The sequence below is a fragment of the Myotis brandtii genome, unplaced genomic scaffold, assembly GCF_000412655.1.
Source record: "Myotis brandtii unplaced genomic scaffold, ASM41265v1 scaffold463, whole genome shotgun sequence".
Taxonomy (NCBI): Eukaryota; Metazoa; Chordata; class Mammalia; order Chiroptera; family Vespertilionidae; genus Myotis; species Myotis brandtii.
Genome location: NW_005367694.1, coordinates 2262029 through 2279444, shown reverse-complemented (window position 1 = coordinate 2279444; position 17416 = coordinate 2262029). Strand labels below are relative to the sequence as shown.

The 17416-nt window shown below is 52.4% G+C and overlaps 1 protein-coding gene across 1 annotated transcript in view; it reads right to left on the bottom strand.

The window, feature by feature from the left end:
• Positions 1–2140: 2140 nt before the first annotated feature.
• The window catches only part of SCARF2 (scavenger receptor class F, member 2), a 17865-nt gene continuing 2589 nt past the window's right edge, over positions 2141–17416 (bottom strand). Inside the window, exons 4-6 of the mRNA XM_014547028.1 lie at positions 11062–11070; positions 2669–2673; positions 2141–2162 (exon numbers count right to left, since the gene is read on the bottom strand). Of these exons, the coding sequence (XP_014402514.1) occupies positions 2141–2162; positions 2669–2673; positions 11062–11070 (36 nt within the window). The remainder of the gene's footprint in view (positions 2163–2668; positions 2674–11061; positions 11071–17416) is intronic.

Genomic DNA, 17416 nt, shown 5'->3' with positions numbered 1-17416 from the left:
AGAGGGAGAGAGAGAAACATCAATGATGAGAATCATTGATTGGCTGCTCCTGCACACCCCCCACTGGGAATTGAGCCCACAACCCGGGCATGTGCCCTTGGCCAGCATTGAATCTGGGACCCTTCAGTCCGCAGGCTGACGCTCTATCCACTGAACCAAACCGGCTAGGGCTAAAATGATTTTTAATTATTGATTTGAAAGAGGGAGAGAAAGAGAAACATCGATCTGTTGTTCCATTTATACTTTCATGGTTCCCTGACCAGACATTGAACCTGCAGCCTTGGCGTATCAGGACGATGCTCTAACCCACTGAGCTACCTGGCCAGGGCTGTTAAGGTTTTGAGAAATCAGCATTCGATGCTGAATTTGACCAAACCTTCTTGGCATTTCTCAGAAATGATTATATGGGTTTCCTTCCGTGTTATGGAAACACAGTTGAATTTATAGAGATTTTCTAACTTACCATCTTCGTATTATTGGAATAAACCCCACTTAGCAACGGCGCATTGTTTACTACATGTGGACTCGCTTTTCTAGAACTTGGGGTGCAACAAGCAGAATTGCCCAACAGTGAGCCCAATATTTCACTCCAAGTTTGGCCTGGAAATAAACCACCTGTGACCGTTCCCAGGAGGAGGGGTCACGCCAGCTCCTCAGTGGCTTCATGCATGGGATTTGTCCTCCCCCTTGTTAAAAAAATAGCTCAGGCCAGTGTGCTCAGTGGTTAGAGCGTCGGCCAACAGACCAAGGGTCACAAGTTTGATTCCTGGTCAAGGGCACATACCTGGGTTGTGGGTTCGCTCCCTGCCCCTGGTTGGGATGCTTGCAGGAGGCAACCAATGGATGTGTTTCCCTCACATGGATGTTGCCCTTTTTCTCTCTCCTCCCCCCTCCCACTCTCAGAAAAGCAGTGGAAAAAATATCCTCATGCCCTAACTAGTTTGGCTCAGTGGATAGAGCATCGGCCTGCAGACTGAAGGGTCCCAAGTTCGATTCTGGTCAAGGGCATGTACCTTGGTTGTGGCCACATCCCCAGTAGGGGGTGTGCAGGAGGCAGCTGATCAATGTTTCTAACTCTATCCCTCTCCCTTCCTCTCTATATAAAAGCAATAAAATATATTTAAAAAATATATCCTCAGGTGAGGATTAAACAATAGAAATAAATAGGTAAATAAAAATAAATGTGGGGGTGGGGTGGGGGCCTCCCCCAGACCATTGCATGGTGGCTGGGAAGATCCCCTGATATGGGCATCAGCAAGGAGATGCACCAGGTGCTGTCGCTTTCTAGGTGGTGGGTTAGAACGGATTTGTCATCTCTGAATCATTGAAACGACAAGTACAGTGGGGCCTTGACTTACGAGTGTCCCGACTAACGAGTTTTTTGAGATACCAGCTGTCTCTCGGCCAATTTTTTGCATTGAGTTGACAGAGTAATTTGAGTTAACGAGCTCCTTAACGAGCTCGGTCTCGGAACGAATTAAACTCGTAAGTCAAGGCCCCACTGTACTTCTCTCTTGCAATCAGTACAATGAACAGTTTCCACTTTGCACAGTAACGTACAGGTCCACCACTCTCCCTAGGAAACTGCTCCAGAATGACACTTGCCTGTCCTGACCAAAGCTGTGACCGACAAGCAGGAGGGCGAGCACACGTACTGTCCCAGCCAGGCCCCCCACGATTCTGGGGTTTGGCAACAAACCACGTTTCTTGCCAGTTTGCCTCCAGGTGCCAGAGGCAGCCACAGACAGACTGCCATTGGTTGCCTCTCTCGCTTCCCTTCCCCAAGCAGCACAGGGGCCTTCAGGAGGTCAAAGCGCCTGTGTGCTCGTTAGGATGAGGGTTAGGGTTGGGGGTGGGGTTGGGGTTAGGTTTTGGGGGGATAGGAAAGAGGGCACAGCCTAGGGTGTTTAGAGGGTGGGTAGGGTAGGAGTTAGGGTTGGAAGAGGGTGGGCTTTTTAAAATATATTTTTATTTGTTTCAGAGAGGAAGGGAGAGAGAGCGAGAAACATCAATGATGAGAGAGAATCATTGATTGGCTGCCTCCTGCACACCCCGCACTGGGGATCGAGCCTGCCACCTGGGCATGTGCCCTGACTGGGAATTGGATCAACCCCTGAGCCACGCTGGCCAGGCAGGTGGGCTACTTTTCATGCCTTAAGCACCTGCTGGAGCGAGAATAAAGACGGGCATCACTCCTGTGAGTGCGGGGGCAGGCGGACACTGCACATCCGCTTCCCTACGTCCAGCGGCCCTGGGATGACTTATTTGAGGATCACAGATATACAGACCAAACTGCACCTCTCAACAGAAGTTCAAGCTAATTCAGAGCCAAGATCACTTAGGTGCAAAACCAACTAGCACCCTTTTCATAGTCTAATTGCATCAGTTCTCCCAATAAAATTTTGACTTTCCAATTGAGTCAGAGAAGTCTGTTTCTGGCTTGATTTCCTCCCCTTGTGGAATTCTTTTGGGGGTGGTTTTGGAGTTGGCTCCAGGGCGTCCTCTCCCACTGCTCACAGTAGCACACATCTTCCTGCAGGGAGTCCAGTCAATACCATCGGGATTAGGTCACACAGACCTCATGGGGATTATTACTACTACTAGAAGTCCGGTGCACAAAATTTGTGCACTGGGGGGGGGGGCGCGGGAATCCCTCAGCTCGGCCTGCTCCTCCTCGCAGTCTGGGAGCCCTCAAGATATGTCTGCCTGCAGGGAGCGGACCTAAGCTGGTAGTTGGACATCCCTCTCGCAGTCTGGGACCCCTCGCTCCTTACCGCCTGCCTGCTCACTGCTCCTTACCACTTGGCTCGCTGCTCCTTAGCACTGCTGCAGAGGTGGGAGAGGCTCCCACCACTGCCGCTGCGCTGGCCAGCTGTGAGCCCAGCTTCTGGCTGAGCGGCATTCCCCCTGTGGGAGCGCACTGACCACTAGGGGGGCAGCTCCTGCATTGAGCGTCTGCCCCCTGGTGGTCCATGCACATCATAGCCGTAACATTCGCTTAGGCTCTTATTATATAGACTAGAGGCCCAATGCACGAAATTCGTGCAAAAGTAGGCTTTCCCCCAGCTGCCGGGACCAACTTCCCTCTGGCACCCAGGACCCAGACATCCCTCCAGCACCCGGGACCCGGGCTTCCCTCCGGCTGCCGGCAGGTACCCAGGACCCGGCTTCCCCGGCAGCCCCGGCTTCGGAAGGTTGTCTGGAAGGACTTTCAGTCTAATTAGCATGTTACGCTTTTATTATTAGAGATGGCTTTAGGGGCCCTGGACTGAGGCTGGGAGCAGAGACTCCCTTTAGCATGTTTATCTGCAGCAGCTCTGAAGAGGACCCATAGTCACCGTTGGAATGTTTTATAGTGATCCCATCCGCTTATAGTGTGTCAGGGTCCCCAAACCACCTCAGGCTTGATGATTCACTAGGACTCACAGGACTCAGAAACAGCTACAGTTTGTTACCATGAAAGCATACAGATTCCAATCTGCAAAGGCCTCAGGCACACAAAGCTGTAGAATAGTTCAGAGGCTCAGTGGTAACTTGAAAACAGGCCTGTCTTGGGAATGTGTGGGTTTGAGCAACCCAGGCCTGCGGAGTCATTTCCTGCCCACGTGTCCTCTGCCCTCTAGGAGGGCCCAGTGGGAAACATTTGGGCCATTTTCCTAAGTTTTGGTGCCCCCGGACACCTCGCACATTTTCACTTATGCTGAGAATTAGGACCTGGGAATAGCAGAGGTATGGGCGGGGGCAGCAGCTGCAAAGGCATGTAGGCCTAGGGGGGTCCCGATGAGCCATCTGTTCTTAAGAGTATGGACCAGAGCCCTGGCCCGTTTGGCTCAGTAGATAGAGTGTTGGCCTGCGGACTGAAGGGTCCCGGGTTCGATTCTGGTCAAGGGCACATGCCTGGGTTGTGGGCTTGATCCCCAAGAGGGGGTGTGCAGGAGGTGGCCGATGAATGATTCTCTCTCATCATTGATGTTTCTCTCTCTCTCCCTCTCCCTTCCTCTCTGAAATCAATAAAAATATATTTTTTTAAAAAGAGTATGGACCAGCATGTCACCTGGTTACTGGTGGTCTTCACACTACACAGCCACCTCCCAGGGGTCCCGAGTTGCACAGGGTACCAGTTTTCCTGAGTGCCCTATAGAATGGGCATCACTCCCGGTTGAGACACACAACCAACACGGAGTAAGAGACTTTCCCTGACCCCTTATGCTGATAAGGGGGCCCTAATCTTGTACTCTTACCCCAGAGTGACTCAGGTCATCTATAATAATAAAAGCATAATATGCTAATTGGGCTGGATGTCCTTCCAGACGACCTTCCGGACGAAGCCAGGGCTGCGAGGGAAGCCCAGGTCCCGGGTGCCAGAGGGAAGCTGGGGAAAGGAAGGCCTAATCTTGAACGAATTTCGTGCATTGGGCCGCTAGTAAATACATAACAGGCTCAGGAGGGACCAGCAAGTAGAACACAGCTCAGCGCAACAGGCAAGCTCATCCAGGAAGTGGGGAACCAATTCACTCACCACAAGCTCATCCAGGAAGTGGGGAACCAATTCACTCCGTGACCAAGAGCAAGAGAAGAAAGACCTCAGGCCCGGTTGATGTGGTCAGTGGTTGAGCATCGACCTATGAACCAGGGCACATGCCCAGGTGTGGGCTCGATCCGCAGTAGAGGGCATACAGGAGGCAGCTGATCAATGATTCTCTCTCATCATTGATGTTTCTATCTCTCTCTCCCTCTCCCTTCCTCTTAGAAATCAATAAAAATGTATTAAAAAAAAAAGATCTCAGAAGTTGGCAGTCCCAGCCTGGACCATGCCAAGTGTTCAGCAGTTATTCTGTGGTCACTCCATGAAAATGCGATGGACTCACTTCCAATTAATAGGTCAGCTGTTGAGGCTGATGACATTTCACACAACAGGAATATTTGAAAGAAGCTTCTTTTAATTATTTTTATTTTTTAATATGTTTTATTGATTTTTTACAGAGAGGAAGTGAGAGGGATAGAGAGTTAGAAACATCGATGAGAGAGAAACATCGATCAGCTGCCTCCTGCACACCCCCTCACTGGGGATGTGCCTGCAACCAAGGTACATGCCCTTGACCGGAATCGAACCTGGGACCCTTCAATCTGCAGGCCAATGCTCTATCCACTGAGCCAAACCGGTTAGGGCGAAAGAAGCTTCTTCTTCTTTTTTAAAAAAATATATTTTTACTTATTTCAGAGAGGAATAGGGAGAGATAGAAACATCCATGATAAGAGAGAATCATGGATCAGCTGCCTCCTACAAGTCCCCCACTGGGGATTGAGCCCACAACCCAGGCATGTGCCCTTGACCGGAATTGAACCTGGGACCTTTCAGTTCTCAGGCCAACACTCTATCCACTGAGCCAAACTGGCTAGGGCAGTGGTCGGCAAACCGAGGCTCGCGAGCCACATTCGGCTCTTTGGCCCCTTGACTGTGGCTCTTCTACAAAGTACTGACTTCTGTGCATGGGCCATGAAGTTTCAGTCGGTATTTTGTGGAAGAGCCACAGTCAAGGGGCCAAAGAGCCTCCTGTGGCTCGCGAGCCGAGGGTTGCTGACCACGGGGCTATGGCCGAAAGAAGCTTCTTAATCACGCAAGGGACTCAGTGGAGAGCAGGTGGGCACAAGCGGCTCCTGCCAAGTGTGCATCAGCCTTCAGCCCAGCCTGGGGTGGGATTAGGGCAAGTTCTCGGTGGGGGCCGGGGTCCCGGTCTGCAGTTCCACAGGAGCCGTGGGCGTGCCTGGGGGGCAGAAGGAAAGGAGGACTTGACCATTGTTAGTGGTCAAACATCAAAACCAAAATCTGACAGTGCCCTCGGCGGTCCGGCTCTGTCTCCTGCTTCAACAGTGTTTGGACGGAACAGACCCAGGGACACCCCTCCTTCCAGCCTCCGACCACCCTCCAGCGTCTCATCCGGTCACCACCTTCAGAACCACCTTCAAGACCAGCCAACACACCGGGTTTTTATCTACCTTAACTCCTATTGCCCAACAACCACGAGCTCCCAAATTTGTCAGAATTATCCCACCGAGGTGGAGGCTGCGGCCAACCGCCTGGCCAGCCTGCCTCTGCGGGCCCCCGACACCTACCTCTCTGGGGGCTGCTGTTTCCACCGCGACCATGTAGCTCTCGAGGGCGTGGGCCACTGCTTCCGAGAGATGGCGGAGAAGAAGCGCGAGGGCACGGAGCGTCTCTTGAATTTGCAAAACCAGCGAGGTGGCCGGGTTCTCTTCCAGGACGTGCTGAAGCCGCCCCAAGGTGAGTGGGGTGACACGCAGGACGCCATGGCCTCGGAGAGGAACCTGAACCAGGCCCTTGTGGAGCTGCGGGCCCTGGTTCTGCCCGCACAGACCCTCAGCTCTGTGACTTCCGGGAGAACCACTTCCTGGGTGAGCAGGTGAAGCTCATCAAGAAGATGGGCAACATCTGACTCAACTCCGCAGGCGGCCGGCCCCCAGGCTGGGCTGGGCGAGTGGCTCTTCGAAAGGCTCACCCCCAAGCATCACCAGGAGCCTGTGGAGCCCAGAGGCCTTTGAGGGGCCCCTCTGCATCCCCCTGGTGTCTGGCTTTTGCCTGAGCCTCACCCTGAAAACCTCTAGCCGTTCTTTTAACCGCCCTGAAGCCCACTCCCATGCATTGGGCCGAATGGAAACAATACAGCTTTTTGCAGCAAACACACACACACACACACACACACACACACACACACACACACAAAATCTGACTTTATTTCAATTCACCCCTGATTGTGACACTGATTTTTAATAAGAAGTATATATTTGGTCTTTGCTCTCTTTCTGGCAAAGAGCTCCTAAACCCCCTGAAATTTGCAATTTGCTAAGTGATAAGGTGGGAAGGAAACAATCTTTCTCTCTCTCTTTTTCTCTCTCCCCCTCCCTCTCACTCCCTCCTCCTCCCCCCCTCGCTCTCTCTGAAATCCATAAACATATCCTTGGGTGAGGATTAAAAGAAAAAAAGAATTCTCATTTATTGCTGTTTGCAAAATTGTTCAGCCACTTTGGAAGACAATTTGACAGTTTCTTACAAAACTAAACATTCTTTCTTACTCTACAGCCCAACAATCCTGCTCCTTGGTATTTACCCAAAGGAGTTGAAAAGTCATGTCCATAAAAAAACCTGCACGTGGATATTTATAGCAGCTTTATTCATAATTGCAAAAACTTGGAAGCTGCCCAGAGGCCTGTCAGTAGGTGAATGGATAAACTGTGGTACATCCAGACAATGCAGTAGTATTTATTTATTTTTATTATTATTTTTATACAAGACTACACATTTATTTTCAGAAAAGACTGAGTACCTTGATTACTGTAAATCTTGATGCTGGGACCAGAAACATACTTTTCAACAGATAGCAAACCCAGGTATTTAAAAACTGAAACACCTTCCTTCATTTTTCCACAAAAGGAAGCTCGCTCTAGAGCTGGGCTAGCGACTGCTTTGTTACAGCTGCCTTCCATTAAGAGATCATAAAATCTTTTTTAAAAAAACCTTTGGGCCCTAACCGGTTTGGCTCAGTGAATAGAACATTGGCCTGCACACTGAAGGGTCCCAGGTTTCATTCTGGTCAGGGGTACATGCCCGTTGCAGGCTTGATCCCCAGTGGGGGGTGTGCGGGAGGCAGCTGATCGATGATTCTCTCTCATCTTTGATGTTTCTATATCTCTTCCTCTCTCTGAAATCAACAAAAATATATTTAAAATAATAAAATGATGTGCCCCAGTTGTTATAACCAGGAGACCTTCCTTTCAAAAAGAAAAAAAAACTTTTGGTGGAGGGAATACAAAGATTGTTGTGTTCTTCTTTTGGCTTTTTAGTGATTTCCAAATGCCCACTGACGTGGTATGTGGAGAGTCACAGCTGAAAGTTGTGTAGTGAAATGAGAGGTGGTTCCCCCCTGGAAAGTTCAGCAGCAGAGTGTTATAATTTCCCTCAGTAACACTTCCAGGTGAGAGGTCCTGTTATCTTCAGACCAATTTTTAAATAAACCCGCAACTCCCCCAACCTTCACCAGGTGCTGTCTGGTGAAGGGGTATCGCAGTGAAAAGAATCAAAGAAAGACATCGCTGCTCTCTCACCAGAAACACGAATTGCGGTAGAGCTGTGACCACCGCTACCCAGACCTGCAATCGTATTTAGCACTAAAAAGAAATGGGCTATCAAGCCAGAGACAGACATGGAGGAAACTTAAATGCATGAAGCAAAACTATGAAGAAAGTAAAAAAGATCAGGGGTTAGCGGTGAGGAAGGGATGAGTAGGTAAAGCGCAGAGGGTTTTTAGGGCAGTTAAAAGATAGGGTCAACATAGTATGATACTGTCATGGTGGGCTTGTCATTATACATTTGTCCAAACCCATATAATGGACACCACCAAAAGTGAGCCCTGCCCTGGCTGGTTTGGCTCAGTGGATAGAGCGTCGGCCTGTGGACTCAAGGGTTCGATTCTGGTCAAGGGCACATGCCCGGGTTATGGGCTCGATCCCCAGTAGGGGGCGTGCAGGAGGCAGCCAATCAATGATTCTTTCTCATCATTGATGTTTTTATCTCTCTCTCCCTCTCCCTTCCTCTCTGAAACCAATAAAAACATATATTTTTTAAAAAGTGAGCCTTGATGTTAACTCTGTACATTAGTGATAATGATGTGTCACCGTAGATTCATCAGTTGTAACAAATGTCTCGCTCTGTAGGTAGAGATAGTGGGGGAGGCTATAGGAACCTCTACTTGTTGCTCAACTTTGCTGTGAATCTAAAACTGCTCTAAAGAAATAAATTATATTTAAAAAAACACACACACACAACAACAACTTTGACCTAAGTGTTTTCCCTTGGGGCCTTCCTAAAGGGCCTGATGACGGGAATCACTGCAAAACGAACCAAAGTTCAGCGATTCTGCTAAAGGTGACCCCTGCTCCCAGCCTAGTGTGGGCCTCTGGGCTCATTGACGTTGTAGCCTGTGGCTGAGTTTCCTCCCTTCCTGTGGCTGACCACATGCATCTGTGATGCTGGGACCAGAAGGGGCACAACACTCATTACAGTGGGGCCTTGACTTACGAGTTTAATTCGTTCCGAGACCGAGCTCATTAAGGAGCTCGTTAAGGAGCTCGTTAACTCAAATTACTCTATCAACTCATTGCAAAAAATCGGCAGAGACAGCTGGTATCTCAAAAAACTCGTTAGTCGGGACACTCGTAAGTCAAGGCCCCACTGTACTTGACTGCCCACAGGTAGCACATTCCTGGGGAGATTCAGCGGTCACTTTTGCACAGAGCATGGAGAGGGGATGGGCTATGGTGAGGTACAGGGCTCTGTGCCTCAGTGAGATGCTTACATAGCAACTGGTCCACACGACACCATGTCAGATGGGGCCCCACCTGACAGCAGGAGAGCTGCATCACAGGGTCCTGTCACATAGGCTTGTTTGGGCTCTTCACTGTGCTGCCACAGCCAACCACTAGGTGGCACCATTGTTTCATTTCCACCTGGTGGGTAACCGATTCTACAGTGTTGGGAGGCAGTCCTATTGGCTGTTCTAAATAGACTCCGGGAGTCCAGCCCACAGAAGGCAGCACATGTATCAGGAATGTCCACTGTAAGGTCTCTTGACCTATGCTTGCACCTCTCCTCTCAAAATGCATGTCACACCATTAATAAAAAAACCACTGGAGCCCTGGCTGGTTTGGCACAATGGATAGAGCATCACCTGTGGACCGAAGGCTCCCAGGTTCCATTACAGTCAAGGGCACATGCGAAGGTTGCCGGCTTGACCCCCAGTAGGGGGCGTGCAGGAGGCAGCCAATCAATGATTCTCTCTCATCATTGATGTTTCTATCTCTCTCTCCCCCTCCCTTCCTCTCTGAAATCAATAAAAATATATTTTTTAAAAACCCACTGGAGGTAACCAAGATGTCCTTCAGTAGGTGAATGGATAGTAATCTGGTACATCAAGACAATGGAATAGGAATTATTTCTTTTTGCTAAAAAGAAATAAGCTATCGGAGAACCAAGATGGTGGCATAGGTAAATGCCTCCCACAACCACATCAAAATTACAACTAAAATACAGAACCATCATTCAGAACCGCCTGAAAGCTGGCCGAATGGAAGTCCTACAACTAGAGAAGTAAAGAAGAAAGCACAGCGAGACTGATAGGACTGGCGGAGGCGCGGAATGGGCTGGTCTGGCACCCGCGTGTGGTGTTTTTTGTTGTTTTTTCTAAAAATATTTTTATTGATTTCAGAGAGGAAGAGAGAGGGATAGAGAGACAGAAACATCAATGATGAGAGAGAACCACTGATCGGCTGCCTCCTGCATGCCCCCCACTGGGGTCAAGCCCACAACCCAGGCATGTGCCCCTGGTCAGAATCCAACCTGGGACCCTTCAGTCCGCAGGCTGATGCTCCATCCACTGAGCCAAACCGGCTAGGGCTGTGGCGTTTTTTTAAATCAGGAGGGAGATCATCCCTGTCCCTGCGGATGCTGCCCGTGAGGAGCAAGGGGTCCCAGGCCCACACCAGCCCTCCAGCCCAGGGTTCCAGAGCTGGGAAGAGAAGTCCCTGTAACTTCAGGCTGTAAAAACCAGCAGGGATGTGGCTGAGTGACACGGAGGCTGCTGGAATCCCAGTGTTCCTCTTAAAGGGCCTGAGCACAAACTTACATAGTCTCGCTTCTTCCGAGCTCCAGCACTGGGTGGCTCTGGGGGACCCAGACACACATATTGGGAGGAACGGGATTGTCTGGCATCTGGGGGACCCAGACACATGCGGGAGGAACTAGATTTTCTGGGCTCTTCAGAGCTGAGCCGAGCCCAGAAGAGCCGAGCCTACCTCTCTACTCCTATAAGTAATCAAAGGAAGTAAAACATCCCTTAACCGAGCACCGGCTCTGGGGACCTAGGGTCCACCCTTCAGGACTGGGCTTGGCCCTTAGGGACTAGGTTCACCTCTGAGGGTCTTAGCTCTGCCCTTTGGGTCTGGGCTCAACTCTTCCAGGCTAGTAGGGCTCTTTGGGGCTAGGGTCACCGCTGGGGACTAGCTTTACCTCTTCAGGCCCCGACTGCACTCCTTGGAGCTACGCTAGGCACTTAGGGGCTAGGCCAGGGGTGGGCAAACTTTTTGACTTGAGGGCCACAATGGGTTCTTAAACTGGACCAGAGGGCCGGAACAAAAGCATGGATGGAGTGTTTGTGTGAACTAATATAAATTCAAAGTAAACATCATTACATAAAAGGGTATGGTCTTTTTTTTTTTTTAGTTTTATTCATTTCAAATGGGCCGGATCCGGCCCGCAGGCCGTAGTTTGCCCACGGCTGGGCTAGGCTCTGACCTTCTGGACTGGGCTCAGCTGTTCGGGGTTAGATTCGGCTCTTTGGAGCTAAGCTCAGCTTTTGGGGACTAGGCTGAGTTCTTTGGGGCTTGGCACGGCTCTTAGGAACGAGGGTCATCCCTTGTGGACTAGCTTCAGCTTTTAGGGCTAGGCTCGGCCCTTTGGGGCTTGGCTCGGCTCTTTGAGGTTAGCTTGGTTCTTTGGGGTTAGCTCGGCTTTTTGGGGCTATGCTTGGCTCTTCATGGCTAGGCTCAGGAACATGGGTGGGGCGACTTTCTCCCAGACAGGGGTGCTGCAGGGGTCATTGTTCCTGTGCTGGGACCTCCCCTGACTGGCGGCCATATTTGAGTCTCAACCAGCTTGGAGCACACTGTTTGCTCTGCCCTGGGGATTCCCTGAATCCTGCCCCATCCAATTTGCAGCCCCACCCAAGCTATTTGTAGCAGCTTTTCCATATGAATGGTCTGTCCTTGCTCAGGCTTCAGACTTTGCTAAAATCTCTCAAATAAGCTGCAGCTGGTGACAGCATGCTCCAAACCTATTAATAAAAGGCTCACAACTGGCACTAGCACCAGCCTTCCTTGCTTCACAGCTGGGCATCTCCTGGGCAACTCCAAGCCCAATACAAATAGCAAATAGCCCCCTCCCCCGCACACCTCCTAGTGGGGATCAAGTCCACAACCTGGGCATGTGCCCTGACTGGGAATTGAATCAGTGACCTGTTGGTGCATGGGTTGACATTCAACCACTGGACCACACTGGCCAGGCACTAACCAACTTCTTGACTAAACCAAGTGACCTCAGCCCTGCAACTGGACTTCATTAGAAGATGGACTGTCCCTGATGATGATCCCAGGTGCAATCATCCCTGATCCACGCCCCACTGTACCCCATCAGATGTCACCTCCACCTAGACTTCCTCTTCCTCTCCCACTTACCCTCTTCTCCCTCCTCGTGGGCCCCAACCTCACCTGTCTTTCAAGTCTGGCTCTCTGCTTCCCAGACCTCTGCTCTCCTAACCCCACCCATATACTACTGTCCTCGAAGGAGGCATTGCCAAGCATCTGGGTGAGTATCACCAAAGTGTACCAATTGTTGGACATGTCAATGGCACCCACTCACCCACCGTTCATCTTACAGCCTCTCTGCTAGAGCTCAAGGAAACTTTTGTGGCAGCACAACTCTTTCCATACACTGGCCACATCTCCAACTCGTCTTCCCAGTGGGTATAAACTCTTCATTGATTCAAGCTCAAAACAGACAAACACACAGATAAGATTCACAGAGGAAAGACCACGCGGTCAGATCATGAAATTGAAAGAATCTGGTACCAGAAATCAGCAAGTCCTCAAAAAAGAATGAAAATCCACTTCTAACTGTGTAATGACGAACAAGAGCCCAGAGCACAGGACCAGAGTGGGACTGCCCGGGGACGGGAGGTCCAGGCTGGCCAGTCAGGAGTGGCACAGGAGGCCTCCAAGAGGCCCACCACCTGGAGGGAATGAACGGGGACCCAGAGGCAAGGTTCAACCCATACCAAGTCTGGGCCCCAGAACTGTGGGGGGAACGCAGCAGACACTCGGGGAGAGGATTTTATTCAGGCTACGGCAACAGGAAGAACGTTCATTAATGAGGAACATCTGCAAGGAAAGGAGGGGCTTGGGTTTCTCTGGCAGGTAAACAAGGAGTCACAAGGAAGAGTGAGGGCAAAGTGGTCCTTTAGGCCCAGCCATTTCTCAGAGCACAGAAGAATGGGGGCATCTCCCAGCCATCGCTGCTTTTCCTGCGCCCCAATATACGCGTGGGGCTCAGGAAAATCTCAATATGGTCAGTTTCTGAGTGCTTGGTGGATGGTGTGTTTCCACTGTGCGTGTCTGGAGGCATGCTGTGCATGTGCAGAACGCATCTCTTTGTTTCCATTGGCTGTGCGTGTGTGTTTCAGAGTGAGGGCTCGTCTCAGCCTTTAGTTGGGTCTGGTGGGCTGTGTGGCTGTTGCAGGCTGGCTATCTGTTCCTGTGTTTCTGTTTGTTGTGGGCTGTGTATGTTTCTTGGTGTGGCTGTCTCTATGTATCTCTGCGTCAGGTAATGTGTGTGTTTATAAGGTGTCTCATGGTTCTATGGATCTGGTGGTGTGTGTATGTGTTGCACGGAGATTCTGTTTGTCTTGTGGCATGTGTGTAGGTGACTCAGCATGTCCATCCGGGTGTCTCTGGTGGAGGGTGTATGTGATTGCAAAGTGAGTGCCTCTTGGTGCTTCTGTGAGTCTGAGCTGTGTGTGTGTGTGTGTGCTGCAAGGTTGTGCCTGTGCTGTGGTTTCCCTGTGGCCCATGGTGTGTGTGTGTGTGTGTGTGTGCTGCAAGGTTGTGTCTGTGCTGTGGTTTCCCTGTGGCCCATGGAGTGTGTGTGTGTGTGTGTGTGTGCTGCAAGGTTGTGTCTGTGCTGTGGTTTCCCTGTGGCCCATGGAGTGTGTGTGTGTGTGTGTGTGTGCTGCAAGGTTGTGTCTGTGCTGTGGTTTCCCTGTGGCCCATGGAGTGTGTGTGTGTGTGTGTGTGTGCTGCAAGGTTGTGTCTGTGCTGTGGTTTCCCTGTGGCCCATGGAGTGTGTGTGTGTGTGTGTGTGTGCTGCAAGGTTGTGTCTGTGCTGTGGTTTCCCTGTGGCCCATGGAGTGTGTGTGTGTGTGTGTGTGTGCTGCAAGGTTGTGTCTGTGCTGTGGTTTCCCTGTGGCCCATGGAGTGTGTGTGTGTGTGTGTGTGTGCTGCAAGGTTGTGTCTGTGCTGTGGTTTCCCTGTGGCCCATGGAGTGTGTGTGTGTGTGTGTGTGTGCTGCAAGGTTGTGTCTGTGCTGTGGTTTCCCTGTGGCCCATGGTGTGTGCGCGCGCTGCAGGGTTTCGCCTGTGTTGTGGTTTCCCTGTGGCCCATGGTGTGTGTGTGTGTGTGTGTGTGTGCTGCAGGGTTGTGCCTGTGTTGTGGTTTCCCTGTGGCCCATGGTGTGTGTGTGTGTGTGTGTGTGTGTGTGTGTGTGTGTGTGCACTGCAGCAAGCATCTCTCCTGGTGTTCCTGTATCTGCAAAACATAGTGTGCATCGTGGAGGGGGTCTTTTCTTCTGTTCTGCGCATCATCTGGACTGTGTGTGTGTCTTGCGGGGTGATGATGCCTCCTTGTGTTGCTGTGGGCAGGTCGTACATGTATGCTTGTTGCAGTGCATGTCTGTCCCAGTGCTTGATTCATTTTGTGTGTGTGTGCAGAGTTGCATGTTGTGTTTCTGTGTGTGGTAGGTTGTGTGTTTGTGTTGGCGAGGGAGTGTTTCTTTGAGTCTCGTTGTATGTGTGGGTATATGTTGCAGTGCGTGAGTCAGTCTCAGTGTTTTTGTGGGTCTGATGGTGTGTTTTGTGTTGTGGTGTCTCAGCATTTCTGAGCCTGGCATTGTGTGTGTGTGTAACACTGTGTGTGTGTCTGCGTTCCTGTTTGGAACCCGGCTGGGCCCAGGCCTTCTCCAGTCCCACATTCCTCCCGCTCCTTTGTGCTCTGTGCTACAAAAAATATTTGCGTTTTCCACGACTCATAATTTTTCCTCCTCAATCGCTACCAGATGTGGGCCCTGTGGTCCTGGTCCCCATGGCAACGGAGGTTCCAGCAGCCGCGGTTCCTTTTGTGGCGCCTGCCCTGGGAGCTGGCACTGCTGCAGGCCCGAGGGGGTGGGGAGGGAGTGCATGTCGGACAGGGGGGTTTTGAAGGGTCCCAGCAGCTCCTTCCCCAGATGGCCACCTGGGTCATCCTGTGTGGGGGGAGCTTCTCGGCCTAGGTCCTGCCTGGCCTACAGGCCACAGCATCTGACCAGCAGGGAGGCAAGTGGCAAGGGTTGGAAGCCGAAAGTTCAGGAAGAGCCCCTCCTCTTCTGGGAGGCACCCACACAGAGGGGTTCCTGCAGGTTGGGGTCTGGAACACCTGGAAGTCTCCCAGGGCAGGGGGAGCAGAGACCCCAGGAAAGGCCTGGTTGATGTGACCACTACTGGTCCAGGCTGGGGGGAGAGGGAGAGATGGCGCTAACTAGGGGTGAGGGGGTTACAGCAAGATTGTGGCTTGAACCACTGCACTGTCCATCCCCACCCCCTCAGTCACTGCTCTGCCCTCTGGTTCAGCTGGTCATCTGCTCCTCCGGGCAGACTTTGAACCTGTGTTCTCAACCCCAGCAGCCAGCATGGCCTGGTGGCCAAATGGATCAGAGGCCAGCCAGCCGCAGGGCCAGAGCGGGGAGGATACCCAGCTGGCCCGAGGGAAGCAGCGTGTCCTGGAGATACGGAGCCCGCGTGCTGCCTAATCAGGCCAGATGCAGAGACTGACTGTGTTGATGCCAGCCCTGCCAGATGTCCCCTCGTGGCATGAGGCTATCTCCACTCAGGTGGCTGGGTCCCTGTATGGGTCACTGAAGTTGACCTCAATGTGGTATCCAGCCAGAGAGTTGCCAGGTGAGATCTCTGAGGTGCCAGCATTGGTCAGACTCCTGTGGTGCTGTGGTCCACAGGGCGAGGGTGGGAGGTGGTTGGAGAATCCTGGCAGAATCTCCTGATCCAAATTGGAAAGAGGCCCAATAGGCAGAGGCAGGGAGACAGAAGTCCAGATAGATGGAGGACAGTGGGCACCTCAGAGAAATAAGGCTCTGTAGCTGTGCAAGGGCCCTTGGGAGGCCAGATCAGTGAAGACACTGGGAGACAAATGGCAAGATAGAAGGTCAGGCCAGAGTGTGTGTCGGGGGAGAAGGGGGAGGGGAGAGGGGAGGACTGCCTTTGAGGCCAGCCAGGGCTCTGGGCCAGGCCCACTTCCCTCCCTCTACCCCCAACACCCCCGGACCGGCGGGGTAGGTGGTGAGAGTTTCCGGCTGAGGACAAGGAGCCCATTGAGGCGGACAGCGGGGCTCTGTGCAGTGCCCGGCTGCCTTGTTTGTGCCAGATGAGGCCAGGCTGGAGGCTGTGCCCGTGGCCCACTGCCCCCTGGCCCCAGCCTCTGACCTGACCTAGCCACACCAAACAGCTCGGAACCCCCAAGTGTAACAACAGTGGCCAGAGGGGAAAGCACAGGTCAGACGCAGCCCCACACACCCACGCCTTATCCTCAAGGGGCTCCGCCTGATTTGTTCTGACCCACTGGTCATCCTGGGAGGATGGGGAGGGCCAAGGTGGGTGGGAAATTAACTTGACAAAATGAATGATGGGCAGATGGACACAACTGGCTTCCAACGTGGTCCCGGGAGACCCATCCCTGGACTCCCAGGCTCTGCTTAGGTTAGGGGTTCTGGGGGTGTGAGTTGCCAGCTTGGCGACATCCTTGTCCTCGGCTCCGCAGATAGGAAGCAGTCAGAGCAAGAGGGGGAAAAGAAGGCACTTTATTAAGAAAGCTTTGGCCAAGCCCCTGCCGGGAGGAGCCCGTCCTGGGGCACCCGGATGAGGCGGGAGCAGCCCTGCTGGGGGGCTATAAATATGTCTCCTCAGGCTACTGGAGTGCCCCTGGGGTTCCCACCAGTGTGTGGCGTGGTGGGAGGCCATCAAAACCAGCTGATGGCCGAGGGGCCAGGGCTGGGAAGGCTGGGGCAGCAGGAGCAGGAAAGGGGAGGGTGGGGAGGATTGAGCCCTGGGTGCTGAGCCTCCTGGGGAGCAGAGGCCAGCCCTGCTCCCCAGGCTCCGGTCAACCAGAGACCCTGATGCCCCGCCAGGGGACAGGGCCTGGGGCTGCGGGAAGGCAAGGAGACTGCAGCCAGAGGCGCCAGGCCCTGGCCATGAGAGGCAGACGGGGCAGAAGTGCTTCTGGCCTCAGGCAATGAGAAGGCAGGCCCAGCCAGGTGCACACCAGGCCAGTAAGAGGTGGTCTCCGGGCAGAACCCTCCAGTCCTGGCCTTTTGGAGACCCGGGCTGGCCTGAGCCCTACATAACTCGGCCAATGCAAAGGGAGCCGTCAGCTAAGCGCCGGTCAGGCCTTGACCAATGGGAGCCGCCGCTGGGGCCTGAGCCAGTGAGACCCAGGATCCCTCCTGACCCATGACTTCGGCGCCCCCGCGAGG